The 15,390-nt window shown below is 51.6% G+C and overlaps 1 protein-coding gene across 1 annotated transcript in view; it reads left to right on the top strand.

Annotated features, from left to right (window-relative positions):
• Positions 1 to 5,956, top strand: part of Cdh26 (cadherin 26) — a 50,029-nt gene extending 44,073 nt beyond the window's left edge. The window contains exons 18-19 of the mRNA XM_051188694.1: positions 598 to 672; positions 5,651 to 5,956. Coding sequence (XP_051044651.1) covers positions 598 to 672; positions 5,651 to 5,854 — 279 coding nt within the window. The 3' untranslated portion in view covers positions 5,855 to 5,956. The remainder of the gene's footprint in view (positions 1 to 597; positions 673 to 5,650) is intronic.
• Positions 5,957 to 15,390: the final 9,434 nt, after the last annotated feature.

Here is a 15,390-nt window from a genome sequence, read left to right as displayed (position 1 = left end):
GAGGTCTTCCTGGCTCCAGCCAGGTGAAGGACCCTTCTGTCACCCATGACTCTTCATGTCCCGGCCACTCTCGGGTACTGGCCTAGCATATGCATGGTGTGAACTGAGTAAAGGTGCTCGATAGCCAGGCCCCAGGCCCCTGCCTGGCCTCCGTACAGGACCAGGAGTGTGGTTGAGCTGGAGAACCACCAGGTGCAGGTTCATCGTTTCCCTCCACGGAACACTTCCTCTTTGGACAGCCCTTGGAGGTCAGACAGATGCATTAACACAGTGAACGCCCGTGTGCCCACCTCCGAGGATGACCTGGGCTGGGCATGAGCAAGGCTCAGGGAGAAAAGTTATAAGCGGGGGTTTGGGGATCACACAAAGGTCCCCCAAGGAGTGGGATTGTGGAAGAGACCTCCGTGCTGCTAATGGGTGGACTCCAGCCACTTTCCCTGTGAACGTGTGTGGACCTCCCGGCTCCCAGCACACAGAGGGAAGTGTGGCCCCTTTGTCTTTGGTCCGATTCTACCTCAGTGCTGAACCTGTGCTGAGGACAGCAGGCGCTGTGTGGCAAGTGCTCCTCGGGCTAGACTCTTGTAATTCATTTTGCAGGTCTATCTGGAGCGCTTGGTGCCCAGATACCCGCTGCCTCTGATGGAAGGCAGAGTGGTGGAGACGTGGGTTCAGGTACGCGCTCTTAGTCCTTGCCCTGGCTGTCACCCCCCCCCCATCCTCCACATTGTCCCATGTCTGCCTGGGGATGCCCTCTCCTAAGCCACTGTATGGGTCAACAAAGGCTGCCATAACACAGTGTTATAATCTGGTGGCTCAGACCACAGACATTTATGGAAAACAGCACCAGAGCCTCTAATCTGAGGTTCTGGGACCCTGTCTTGTGAACCCTCACGATGTCCCTGGCATCTCCACTGGTGGTGCCAGAGTGGACAAGGGTGTCATGACCCCAGGAAGTGAGCCTGGGCTGTGTTTGGATGTAGAGCCTCTGCCAGGTTCTCCCAGCACTGGCTTCTCTGCGTTTCGCCACTATCCCCAGGTTGGTACTACATACCCGTAGCTGCCACAGACTCCTGCCTTTGAGTTCTGCAGCACGGACAATGCCTAGTGGCTGCTGGAATACACCAAAGGCAGACCCACCAGGCTCCTGACGGGAGACTTTGTGTGCAGGTCTGGGCTGCAAGACCCTTGCTCCGGCCCTGATCACCGGGAGGAATATCCTTAGGGGCCATCTCTCTCTCCTTCTACCCCTCCCCCTCTCCATTCCCCTCTTCCTCCTTCCTCCTCTCTTCCTTCCTCCCCCTCCTGCCCTTCCTCCCTCTCTCTCCAGACCAGAACTTCCATGATGGAACCCTGTATCCTTACAGAGTGCCAGATTTTCATCTCTGGCAAAATACCTGACAGAGAAAAGACTGAGCAGGAGGAAGGACTTGACTTATTTTGTCCCCATTTCAGAGGCTTCAGCCCACGTTGGTTGTCCCCACTGCTGTGAGCCTGTGGTTTGCCCGCCCTGACAGGGCAGACTCAGCGAAGGTGCCCAACTCAACGCTGCCATGAGGCAGAGCAGAGTAACAGGGAGAGTTCAGGGCAAGAGAGACAGCCCCGGTGGCCCACGTCCCCCACCAGAGGCTGCCTTCCATCATCGCATCGCTTCCCATCGGGGAAGGCAGAGTCTTCAGGACCCAATCACAGTGCAGAAGCCCTGCCCCTGAGCTTCAGTACACTTCAAGTCCAAGTAGAACAGTCAATGGAGAAAGACAGATTTGTCACTAAAGCTCCAGGAGAAAGGCAGAGCTTGGGCTGCACACAGGACGCTGACTGTGTGCACGTGTTAGAGCTGAGGCTTGACACAGGACACCGACTCACTGTCATTGTTGAGCTATGAGGGCAGAACCGTGTCTGGGCTTAGGCCACTGTCTTCTTGTGGCAGAGATATGGGGAATTGATCTGGGGCCAGAGTAGAGGTCACAGAGTCCAAAGCAGCCTACCTGGCTATTGAGCAACACCAGCAAAGCCTGTGCTTCTTATCCATGCAGGATGCTTGGCCAGTTCCCACCTCATGCTTAGAGGCGCTGGGCGCAAATAATGAGGCCACCCAATTACCAATACATCTCCCGGGGACCAAGACATCTGGTGCCCATTTCCATGTGCGCACACACCTAGCTGGGACCAAGTAGGCGGTACGCATAGGGCCACAGGTCCCATGCGTCTGTGCAGGAGGAGGCTGCGTCCCAGGAGAGAAGCTCCCTCCTCCTGCGGCAGCCAGGCAAGCTGCTTTGTGCAGTACAACTTAAGCCCGGAGTTCCACCGTGTGAGAAGAAAAGGAAAAAAAATATCAAACCCCAGATGAGAAGAGCGAGTCTTTCCCTCGCGAGGCTGCAGACTTAGTTGGGGGTTTGTGATGAATTATTGATCTTAGCGGATTCTGGGATTGCTGAGTCAGGGCGCAGAACCCTGCCGCTTGGCCGCCAGCCTTGGGGTTTGAAGTTGAATTCTTGAGGCGCGGCCCCCGCCGCCACTGCCGATTCAGTTTTGCTCTGCACACACCAGGTTTGTTATGAATTATCTATTTAGCTTTGCCCAAAGGACGTGACTGGACTCCTAACATCTGGGCCAGGTTTGGACATTCGCCTCTCAGCCGCGAGAGCTTCCTTTCCTCTCCACCACCAGGGTGTGGAGTGGATGCGTGGCCGCGGTCCTCAGATAGCAGGCCAGCAGGTGTGTGGGATGCGCTCCTGTGTGTGGGCACCGAGTCCATGCACAGTGGAAGCTGGGGTTCTGCTCTGCGGGGGCAGCAGGGCTCCTGTGAGGCTGCTGGGAGCTAGAGAGCAGCTGGCTGCCCGTAGAGAGAGTGCACCAACCCATGGTTGTTGGCAGGAGAACACACGCAGGGAGCCTCAGGGTCCTACGGCTTCCTCTCTCAGACCTTACTCCAGCTCCCATGTTGTGCTCTGAGCCTCTGTGCTCCAGATGAGTTCGTCCTCCACACACGGTGTCAGGATGACAGGTGACAGATGACAACAGGTTAGGAAGTGTCACTAGATCTATTCCCACCATCACTGACCGAAGTGACTGTTTCGGACAGTATCATCCCGGATGTCAGCAAATAGGTTGAATCTCTTCTTACGCCCCTTCCTTCATCTCTTTGCTATCTAGCCATCCTTCTCTCTTTTCATCCACCCACCCAGTCACCCACCCACTCACCCACCCACCCACCCACTCACCCACCCACCCACCCATCCACCCACCCATCCACCCACACACCCACCCACCCACCCACCCACCCAGTCACTCAGTCACTCACCCACCCACCCATCCATCCACCTACCCATCCACCCACCCACCCATCCACCCACCCACCCACCCACCCATCCACCCACCCATCCATCCACCCATCCACCCACCCATCCACCCACACACCCACCCATCCATCCACCCACCCATCCATCCACCCACACAGTCACCCACCCACCCACCCACCCACCCAGTCACCCAGTCACTCACCCACCCACCCATCCACCCACCCACCCACCCACCCATCCACCCATCCATCCACCCACCCACCCACCCAGTCACCCACCTACCCATCCACCCACCCATCCATCCATCCACCTACCCAAACACCTGTCCATCCATCCATCCACCCACCCACCCACCCACCCATCCACCCACCCACCCACCCATCCACCCACCCACCCATCCACTCATCCATCCACCCACCCACTCACCCACCCACCCATCCACCCACCCACCCATCCATCCACCCATCCATCCACCCATCCACCCACCCACCCATCCACCCACCCACCCACCCAGTCACCCACCTACCCACCCACCCACCCATCCATCCATCCACCTACCCAAACACCTGTCCATCCATCCATCCATCCACCCACCCACCCACCCATCCATCCATCCACCCACACACCCACCCACCCACCCACTCACCCACCCACCCATCCATCCATCCCTCCATGCATGCATGCATAATACACGCACACACACATTTCTCCATCTTTACTTCTCTCTCTCCTTCCATATCTCTGCCACCCTTCTGCCTCTCTACTCTCCATCCTGAATGGCTCCATCTAACTGTCCACCTGCCCACCTACCCATTAAACACTTGTTAAGTGACTCGGGAAGAGAAAGCCAGGCAGCCCTGCTAGAGCCCTGGGTCCTGAACACTGAGCTAGAGCTTCCAGGCAGCAGGGAGCCTCATCCATGGAGAAGAGCAGCAGAGGCCAGTAGGGAGGGAGCCATTGACTCAGCAAGGCTGAGATCCTAGGCAGGAAAGGTGGGCCTGTGCAGAGAGAGCGCCTTAGAAATGGGGTAGGAAGATAGGTCTGGCCATGTGTGAGAGCTGCCTTACTTGGGATTTGACTGTCATTAGGGATTTTCAGACAAACAATTGCTATTGAGGATTTTGAGGGGGAATCCAATTAGTCCAGAGGCCTAGAAAAATACATCTGGTCCTGTTCAGAGGGTAGACAATAGTGTGGAGCTGGAGAGTGTACGGGTTTGTGTGGAAAGTGGAGGGTTGGGAGCAGTCAGAGCAGCCTGCCTCCTGTCAGAGTGACAGCACAAAGCCTGGGCGTCCTGCTCACATCATAGTTGGCTAGCATCAAAAGGAAGCTTCCAAATGGGCAAAGGGCTCCGCATCTCTGATCCATGTGTGATCCTACCGTCGGGCGGAACCCAAGACCAGAAGAGAGGGACACAGGAGGCTTGTGGCCAGGTGATTCTTCCTGATGCCTGTCATCCATGGGTTCTACTCAGCCACTGTGTATGTCTGGGAAAGGAAATGAGGCCCCTTAAGTGCCCGTTGTGAGCAGGAGTTGACTTATTTGACTCCTAGTATTGTCTGCTGAAGTGACTGAGGGAGAAAGGGGCCCTGGGCAGTGGCCAAGGCACTGGAGGAGGGGGGACAGAACCATGTGTGTGGAAGAGTGGCGGGTAGGGCAAGGATTCTGTGCACGGTTGCACTGTTGGAGATGTCATGGTGTGAATCGAGCTGGAGCTTCACATGTGTAAGGCCTCGCATAACCACCCACTTGCTGCCACTCATCGTACGTTTTAGTTGACCTTTAGTTGTATTGCAAGCAAATTGACTGTGTTCATGACATCATGGAGTCCACTAAAGCAGCTACTGTGAGAAATAAAAGTGTCCCACTAGCTTCTAGGCCTGTCTGTTGACCAACTTACTATAAAGATCGAGCCGGGAAATACTTTAGGATTTGCAGGCTAAGTCCAACATCTTCACTCTGCCACTGTATTGACTTGGAAGTGCCGTTGGGTTGTAACAAAGCTTCATTTCAACAGCTGCTAGGCTGGGTTCGTCCCCAGGAATGTCCTGTGCCAGCCCCCGTGATAGAATGCTGGGGAACCCCAGTGGAGAAAGTGGTTGGAAGGCAAGAGGAGGCACTCGCAAGGGTTTAGTGTGGCCTCTGTGTCTGGCCCTGTGGAGCAGCCCAGGGAAGGTGAGGTAGAGATTTTGGCCCTGGATGTGATCACAGGTCTGAGTCTGAGTCTGAGTCTGTAGGGCTGAGGCCTTCTCCCACAGTACAGAGACTCTCCCCAAGACTAGCCTAGAGGACACTGATGCTGTCTGGGGAGCCATGACCGTGACCCTGTCCTTCCCTGGCTTTCTCCACAGAAGCTCCATGCTGTAGATGTTCTGGATGGTGACACCAGCTACCAGCCTCATGTTTACAGGGAGGAGGGAGAGTGTGAAGGAGCTGAGACCCTCAGCTCCCTGACCTTCTTGGAGCAGGACCTCTTCCCAGAGTTGCCAGACTGCTTGAGTTCAATGTCGGTTCCATCTGAAGCAATGTGTTCTGCATCAAGAGTCCCTCCATAAAGGCATGTGGTGGGCATGATTTGGGAGGAGAGTCACTCCTCATGGACCCCCTCTTGTCCTTCATCCTTGGGTACTTCCTAGTCCGCAGTATTGCAAACTTGGCAATCACTTGGGAAACGTCTGGGAGATGTGCCTGTGGCCTGCCAGTGCAGGGTTATCTCGTTTGCACTGGTCCACTGTGGGTGGCAGCATTCCTTGGCGGGGATCCTGGATGGTGTAAGTGGAGACGGAGCTGAGCTCCAGCGTTCATCACTGCTCCCTGCTTCCCAGCTGAGCATGTCCTGTGACTGGCCGCCCCAGATTCCTGTCACCTTGATTTCCTGCCATGATGGACAGCAAACCAGAATAACCCCGCTCCTTTAAGCTGCTTTTGTAAGAATGTTTCCTCACAGCAACAGGGGAGAAGCTAAGACATGGTCCTAGGATGAGACTCAACCATGAATCCAAACTCAGTATCTTGAAGCAAAGCGGAACGGTGGGCTGTATGCTTTATACATTTGATTTGTCACATTTTCTGGAAAGGCTTAAGTAAAAATCATGTATTCTTTTGCCTCTGCTGGTGACCCAGCTCTAATGGTGAGTCAAAGTACAACCCATGGATCACCTGGGTGTTTGGTGAGCAGTGGGTAATTCTGGGAGAAAATGAAAATGGGTTTTTAAAAGATTATTTACATTTCTATAATTGTCATTCTGCTTCATCTTAAGTGGGAAAAGCTAATAAACGGGAATGTGCTTCCTAGAGTATATGTAATAAGTACTCTCTGTGATTTTTAAAAAAGATAACAGTCCCTTCCACGCTTTGATTAACTAAGCCAGCTATGCTATTTTGAGAAAAATAATTAAGCTTAAAATCATATAAACAGAACGTGCTTTGAGAATCTAAGTCATACCATGATTTAAGTTCCTCATATTAGTATAGTAAAAGAATTTAGCAAGCTTTGAAGGATTAGATTTCTGTTTAAACAAGACCATAGCTTTTCACAGGATTTTGTTGTCCAATTGGTGTTCATAAAATTTGTATGGTAGAAGTGGGACAGTGCCTGTTAAAAAGTCTGAGTGGGTAGTGAATATTGACTCAACAAAGTTGTTCTCTGAGTTAAACATGTGCACCATGACATGTGTACCCATTCATGCACATTATGCATGACTATAACACATGCATTTTCTTTAATAGTTTTGAGTGTGAGTTATGGACTATGGTTGGTACATGGTCATCAGATCTTTCTAGACTTAAGTCAAGAGGAAAAAAAAAATGAGCACCATGAGGGAATCAGGCCCCTTGTCTGTTCTTATAATTAAAGTTTTATTGACACTCAACCCAACTTGTGGCACCAGGCTTCTCTGGGCTCTGACAGCAGAGTTTCATAGCTACAACAGACAACTCCAAGTCCAGCAAGTTCTGATGTGCAACACTGGCTTCCAGATTCTTCTGAACAACCAAAGCTTGCCACCTTCCCTTAAGCATTCTTCTTAGAGATCCCAGCTCCCAGCAAACACATTATAATGCCTCCACGCCTTGTGCTACCAACACACTAGATGCTTCCAAGAAGTTTTAAGTAAGTGAGCCCCTGATAGTGGCTCACCTAGCTTTCCCTTGGTCTCGAGACACACATTTGCAAATTCTTGCCTTGTAAGATGCTCCCCAGCACATTGTTTCCAAAAGTAATAAAATACTCATGCGATATTCATGAATGCAGATTCAGCAATTAACAAGGAGAGCAAAGCATTACATTGTGTAGATACTTAATTAGATATTCGTTAACACTTATCTTACCAACCTTTTTAGATATGTGTTGGATAAGTCCCAGCATCCCCATGGCCACCAGCCCATGGTCGTTTCCCCAGGCCACAGATCTCAGGGTTCTGACATCCAGTCCTGTTGGTGTCTCCATGGAAATTTCAGTGTGACACGATCCCTGTTTAGATGCCAGTTGGATACTGTCCTCTTCCTCTGCTAATGTCTGGGGAGACATTCCTAGGTGCCATCTGGCTGGTTCTTCCCACAGTTTCCTGTCCGACCACGAACAGAGCAGCCCTCAGCTCCATTCCCAGTGCCATAAAGCAAACTCTGAAACAATGTAATCTATCCACACCCTTGAGATGCTTCCTACTGGTGATGCTTCCTTGAAAACCATCCACCCCTAGTACATTTCTGCTTCCTTGTGAGAGAAGCTGGTTCTTGCTGGTGATGATGGAGTGTGAGATAAGACAACAGCGGTAAATATTTTCAGGGATACGTGCTTTTATTAAGAACCTCAGCTTCCAAATGACTTGCTAATCCAAAGTTAGCTACAGTCACTGGAGTTAAAATTTCATTCTGTGCTTCATTTAATTAAATTTATTTATTTATTTATTTATTTATTTATTTATTTATTTATTATCTCTGCATGCAGTAACAACTGGGTTGTTGAACTCCCAGCTCAGGAGGCATGTGTTCTGCTAGTCTTTAGAACTGCTACATGCAGAAGACCTTGCCATTGGAAAGCTTTCCTTTTCTGCCAGGCATGATGGGGGAGCTATGGCTGTAGTCCCAGCCCTGGGAGAGAGGACTGTGTGAGCTCAAGCCAGCCCAGGCTGCAGAGTGAGAGACTATTTGAAACACAAATGAGCAACTATGCAAGTGAACATTCACACATGAGAACAAAATCCTCACTAAACATCCTCCACTGTTCCTGTGAAGAGTGGCGCTGGTGGCCTCCTTTAAGGATGACCCAGCCAGATAACCAGGATCCAGGGAAGCACTCGGTGTGGGTATTTATGAGACGAGATCTCTTCTTTGTATCATGTCCACAAATGACCCCCTATGCCATAAAGAAGTGACCAGAATCCCAGAGACTTAACTCAAGAGCCCTCAAGCTTTTCGCCATCAAGGACTCTGTAGCTAAAATTCTGGGGCTGCAGGAGGCCAGATACCCCCAAATACACAGCATAAGCTGCCTCTTCTTGCTCATGGAAAGGACCCAGAATCCCACAGCGCAGGAGCCGTCCAGTCTGCCAGGGACATTTCCCAAGCTCCAGCCAGATGCAGACATGCAACTGCATTCTGGTCCAAGGAAGGCCACCTCCACGAAGAACCTCTGCAGGGCGGAGAGGTCTGTCTAGTCCCCGTCTTGGAGGGGGTAACAATGGGATGGTTGGGACCGGGGCAGCCATGCCATGTCCCAAGGGCCACAGGATGGATGGGAGAGATTCCTTGACTCCCGGGAGTCTCTCCTTCCTCGTTTCCTCCCTGGACCACTTTGAGTCTCAGAAAGAAGAATTAGATTCTCCTTGTTTAAGTGATTGCTGTTTTATAATTTCCACTGCTTGGGGCCAGATTGACTCTTAGATGACACAAAATACTGCAGAGTGGAGCGAGCCATGAGTAGCAGAACTTGAGTGTGTGGCATTGGCTTAATGGATGCGTCCAGGTGGCAGGGACTCAAATACAGCGAGAGAGATAGCTGGTGGCTATACAGAAACATGGCCTTGAATAACACCGGTCCTCGGTTGTCTTTTGAAAAGCGGCCTGTGTTCTGGACAGGAGTGCAATAGAAAGCCACAGGGGACGTTCGTGATGTAGGGCACATTAGTGGCTGCTTTTAGCACCACGCTAAGAGAGGGATGGGGACTTCGGCTAATGCCAGCCAGGAGACAGGCAGGAATGAAAGAGACACAGCTGTGTTAATGGTGCGGCCGTGGCCAGCGCTGCAATCTGTATCTACCAAGAGCTGGGCAATTTGGAGATTGAAAGGGTTGAAAACAGGGACTGCTGTGTCTTTCAAAGGACATCTGCCGTCAAAGTGGTGTCTGCAACTCAGTACACTTAGTGGAAAATAAAACCAGTGCCCCATCCCGGCTGCTGGGGACCCATGTGAGAGTTGCTGTAAGTACACTTCCTCCCAGGCTGTGCTATTGCTCAGGCTGGCTCAAGGTAAGTGTCATGCTGCAGGGTAGAGACCAGACGGGCCTGCCTATAAGCTTCTTGTCTCTCAGGGGAACTGGGGGTGGCCATCTTTGAAGACTCCCATGGAGTTGTATAAGACAGTGCAGAGTCCCTCTGACTTTTATTCCGGCCTCTTGCTGGTACCTGTGCATACCTGTGTGTATGTCCCCTCATCGCCCACATCTTCACCTTCACAGACTGGGAGGGACTTAAGGCTCAATTGGGGCCTGAGGCAAGCAGCCTCGCCACCCCTGTACCACAGACCACCCTCTCTCCCAGCCCCTTGGTGACCATTCAAGCCTGAGTTTCTAAAATCCCCTCATTTATAAAGTTATATACAGGCGATGGCTTGGGTTAAAGTGTTTGGAGACAGGTTCCCTTTGATCTGCTGAATCTTAATGCCTGTCTTCTCTGTGGAAACCTCTGGAAGCTCTGACTGAGGAGCTGTGAGCTGGGTACCCAGGATCTTGCACTGTATAGGAACTCCAGTTTGCTGGCTGAACGGGACACATAAAGGAACAATGGCCAGCTGGCGGCGGAGTCTCAGAGCAAGCAGGGAAGAGGGCACAGGAGGACAAGAATCCAAGCATGGGTGGGAAGTTCACAGGCCGGGGCAGTACAGGAAAGGGTGCGGGTGAAAGCCTGGATGCAGGACTCCAAGTGAGACTGCAAGGCCAAGAGTGGCGTGCCTGAACAGAGCTGAGAGTTGTGGCTGGCAAGAGGCAGAGGGCAGGCGCAGAGGGGTCAGGGCCCTGTTGTTCCCACCCCAGGCCCAAGCATCTTGGCTTTTGCTCTCTGTTTATTTCTTTCTTTTTGTTTTTCCTGAAACTTCATCCTCATTTGGAAAAATCACTCAGTCTGTCAGGTTACTTGCCCATTAAGACTTCGGGCGCTGTGGCCTCTCTCTATTAGCCCTGATGATGTTGGTGGCATAGATTATCTTTGTCCAACAGCTTCAATGATTGCCAACATTGAGCTCATCAGAAGCTAAGCAGGTAATATTCACACAGGACAACCCAGAAACTGTAATAGGTGGACAACCTGAAGTCCTGATCGCTATGGAGGGAGAAGTTGGCACTGTTGAGTTTGATTAGTCAGGGCGGTCACTACTGATGACCTCACAACCCAGAAAATCCTCATCTTGGAAAGTAGTGGGTCAGGATGTGTCTGTCCTCTTTATAGCCCGGTGTTCACTGTGACATGGGAAAAATTGAAGATGTCCCTTGGTCACTGTCTTATTTGAGGGAGGGCTGGATGGGACCGTCTTCATACTGAAGACTCACAGTGTGTCATCTCACCACCAAAGATGGGTTCTATGCTTGCATTTGCTTGTCAGAATTAAACCCAAGACCCAGGTTGTGACAGGAGACTGCAGATGTGGCTGTTACATGCGTTTTTAACCCTTCATGGTATAGTATAGAGAAAGTGCTGGCCTTGGAAGCTAGGGCTTTAAAGTGATTCTCTAACAGTAAATATTATTAATTTATATGGCCAGGTGGTGGCCACATGCCTTTAATCCCAGTACTCAGTGGGCAGAGACAGGCGGAGCTCTGTGAGTTTGAGGGCAGCCTGGTTTAGGTAGCAAGTTCTAGACCAGCAGGCTTTCACAGTCTCTGTCTCTCTGTCTCTCTCTCTCTTTCTCTCTCTGTCCTCTGTCTGACTATCTACTGTCCCAGATGAAAAGAGATGCTTGCTCTTCCAGAAGACCCAGGTTCAATTCTCAACATACACAAAAGCTCGCAACCATCTATAACTCTAGTTCTAGGGGATCCGATAGTCACTCAACAGGGGCACACACCCAGTGCATGTCTGTCCATCCATCCAAGCAAAACACCCAAACAGAAAAAATAAACAGTCGTGTTTTGTACCTGTATGTGTGGTGTATGGATGCCATGTGTTCACATGGATGTGGGTGTGCGGGTGAGGGGCGCATGTGTGACGTCCGAGGTTGTGGCCCACCCCTGCCACCTGTGAGAGTTCTGGCATTATATCTATGCCATGCTGCGCCTGGCTCTTACATAGACGCCGGAGATTCAAACTCAGGTCTTCATGTTTGCAAAGCAAACACTTTACACACTGAAACATTTCCTCAGCCCCTAGGTTTTAAATTTAGCCCAAATGTGTAACCGTTGAAGGAAACGAGTGTGTATTCTATTCGTGACTGCACACGTGATAATTTCCTCTGAGGGAGCCAAGTTCTGCTCAGCCTGGACAGGGCACATCAGACCAAAGAACTGAGTCCATCAGCATAGCTTGGTGAGTGGGTGACTATTGGGATAACTTACTAGAACACGGGCGAAGGGGTTGCTTACGGGAGTGTGGACAACTGCTGGCTTCACTGCCGGAGAAGAATCCCTTCTGAGCAGTGGGCAATACTGTTATGTGGCTCTCACTCTCTGAGGGAACATTGCCATCCCAGATAAGAAAATTTCATTTACCGATATATTTATAACCCAGCTCTGTGTGCTATAGATTGTTTCTAGATAACTAGTTAACAGTATGATTCCTTAAGACTTCTCCAGACATCCTTACTGTTGCTTAACCTCCTTGGGGAGGGGCTTCTCTGCAGCAAGTACTGTTAGAGGGCTCAACGTCCTGAGGGCCTTGTTTGAGTAATTACAGCTTTTCTGATTTTAAGACCTCCCTGGCTTTGCTATGCTCTGAGGCTGGAGAGTGCTGCATAGCAGGATTCCTTAAAGTGTATTCTTTATACACAAAGATTGTGGAAGGAATCCATGAAACTAGAGGAGATGGAACCCAGCCAGCATGGAAGAGCCCAGGACAGGAGCAGCCTGGGACCCAGGCCAGAGAGTCCTTCTCCAGGCTGTGTGTGGCCTGCTCTGCAGGTCTATAAAGCCAGCCCCTCCTGCTACAGACCAGTGCTGGTATATCAGCAGTTAGAGGGCCAGGCTCTGTCTCAGAACTCTTTGGGAGGAGCCCTGTGCTCTGGGGGAAAGGTCAGGAGGGAAAGGGTCACAGTGGTAGCCAGGAAAGTTTTAAATTAGCCGTGGGAACAGGCAAGGCCCAGAACAGGGACAGAGTGCAAGAATGTCCTGGCTCTTTTCTTGACTTACATCTGTGCTGAACCTCACAGCCTGCCTGACAGTGGCTAAAAATATCTGAGCTGGGCCTGGAGATCTCACACAGGAAGCTGCTATCCAGAGTGGTGAACACAGAGATAATGGCAGGCAGCAGAGGCCTGGTTGGACAGGATGCCTAAACTGTTTCCATGCTTGGCCAGCTCAGACTGTGTCCACAGACTGTCTCTGCCAGGATCTCTCCAACACTTGGGTTCAGATGAGACTTGGCCTGAGCTATTGGACAGGAGCTGTGGGGCCCAAGCCCCTCCCTGCCCCTGTTCCATCATGTCATCATCAGGTGAGCTGGGCAAGCTCGCAGCGGAGTACCACAAAAGCGCTGCAGCCTGGCCTCAGCCGGGCCGAAAGGAACACTTTCTGAGTTGCCGAGCCATCTCACTGGAATCTGGGCATGCTCTCTGTGTCCCTGCCTTTGTGGAGTAGGTGCAGACAGAAGGGAAGTTACCTGGTACAGGAGGGGCAGGAGGAGGGGCGATGCTGAAGGTTGGGAAGAGGAAATTCTGGACTCAGGATTCACAGTCAGGGTGTGTGCTAGCCTGGATGGTCCTAGCACGAGTTCATATGGGGAAGTCAGTCAAACCCTTTATAATCCGGGAAGCTGCTGGGCACAGAGCCTCTCTTCGGTGCCTTCATGGCTGCGCTACTGAGCACTTGATAAGCTCTGGGAACCATGCACAGAGTTGCTCTGCACCCTGCCCCTGGGTGGGTTCACCTGCACAGGCCATCCCTGCCTGTTCTGCTCAGAGAGATAAAATGAACAGCTTTCACTCACACAGCTGCTCAGCCAACAGAGAGTGGAGCTGGCACCCAGCTCGTCGTCACTTGCCTTGTGACTCTCCTGACCCTGCAGCACAGCTTTTGTCAAAGGCATGCTCTTTTAGCTGACTCATGTCCTAGGCTGCACTAAAACCCCAAGAGTGCCAGCGAGGACTCTCCCTAACGCCCTGGCCACCTGGCTGCTGCCCTGACTCTTAGAGGAACAAAGCATCTATCGGGATCCTACAAAATAGGATTTCAGAGCACGCTGGTCACTGGCCAGGATCTGGGGCAGAGAGATGCCAAGGCTTGATGAGGGGGAGCCACTGTTGAAGTGGGGTGTGTGCATGTGTGTGTGTGTGCGTGTGTGTGTGTGTGTGTGTGTACATGTGTGTGTCTACATGTGGAGGCCAGAGGTCAACCTCAGGCAGCCTTTCTCAGGAGCCATTCCCTTTATTTTTCTGAGAAAAGGTCTCTTTCTGGCTTGGAGCTTCCAAGTAGACTCATCTTGCTGCCCACTGAGCCCCACAGATCCTCCTGCCTCTACCTCCCAAGTGATGGGATTATGAACATACAGTGCCATGTAAGCCTTTACACATGTGTCAGCATGGCTTCTGATGTTGACAGTGACCTGCCACTATGTCACTCTGTGATACAGAAGAGTCCTGTAGTAGGACAGCGTGTCCTGGGGGCCTGACTACCTAGCAGGGGGGGCCTTCAGGCCGATGGATGAGCAGTGCAGGAAACAGTCTTAGGGCCAGGTCACAGACTGTGGAAGCCATAGCCTGACCTCACCCTCCAGAGGGCTTGAGGCTGAACCACGCCCCATCCCATGGGAAAACAGATAAAGTGGGTCCATTTCTCCCCTTTGGAGCTGTGGTGGTTTGGATGACAATGGCCACCATAGACTCATATATTTGAATGCTTTGTCTCCAGTTAGTAAAAGGTTTGGGAAGGATCGGGGGTGTGGCCTTGGAGGAGATGTGTCACTGGGGAGGGGCTTTGAGGTTTCAGAGGACTGGAGCTGTTCCCAGTCTCAGTCTCTCTCTCTGTCTTTGCCTCGTGTGTGTGTGTGTGTGTGTGTGTGTGTGTGTGTGTGTGTGGTTTGAGATGTGATTGAGGTGTGAGCTTTCAGCTACTGTCCCAGTCATACCTGTCTGCCTGACGCCATGCTCCCCACGATGGTCATGAGCTCTCTTTCTCCTGTAAGTTGCCTTGGTCACGGTGTCTTGTCACAGCAGTAGGAAGTCACTAAGTCAGGAGTCAACGCCATTTGCTCTGAAGTGAGTGAGCTGGGGAAGAGGCAGAGCAGGGACTCTGGGTGGTGAGGAGTGTTGACCTTGCTGGTGTTTTGGGAAAGTGCCCCGGGCACAGGTGACAGGGTGGTAGCCATGGAAAGGCACCTTCTCTCCTGAAGGCGATCATCACAGAGACGTCTCTGGCATTGTCACATGCTTGGTTTGAAGAAGCCCTTCAGCACAGGTGAACTGGGAGAAGTGTGTTTGGGAACGGCACTGAGCCTTGGGCTCCTGTCTTCTCTATGTGTCCATATGTATGTGTAGGCATGTGAGTATATTCGTGTGTGGATACGCATGGATTTCACAGGCCAACATCGGGTGTCATTCCTCAGTAACAGTCAATCTTTCACTAGGCTCTGGGGATCACTGACGAGGCTAAGCTAAGTAATGAGTCCCAAGGACCCTCCAGTCTCTACCTGCCCACTAGTGCTGGGATTACAGGCCTGGCTTTTTATGTAA

This window comes from Phodopus roborovskii, unplaced genomic scaffold (assembly GCF_943737965.1).
Source record: "Phodopus roborovskii unplaced genomic scaffold, PHOROB, whole genome shotgun sequence".
NCBI lineage: Eukaryota > Metazoa > Chordata > Mammalia > Rodentia > Cricetidae > Phodopus > Phodopus roborovskii.
The sequence above is the reverse complement of the archived record's forward strand: the minus strand, read 5'-3'. Positions and strand labels throughout refer to the sequence as shown.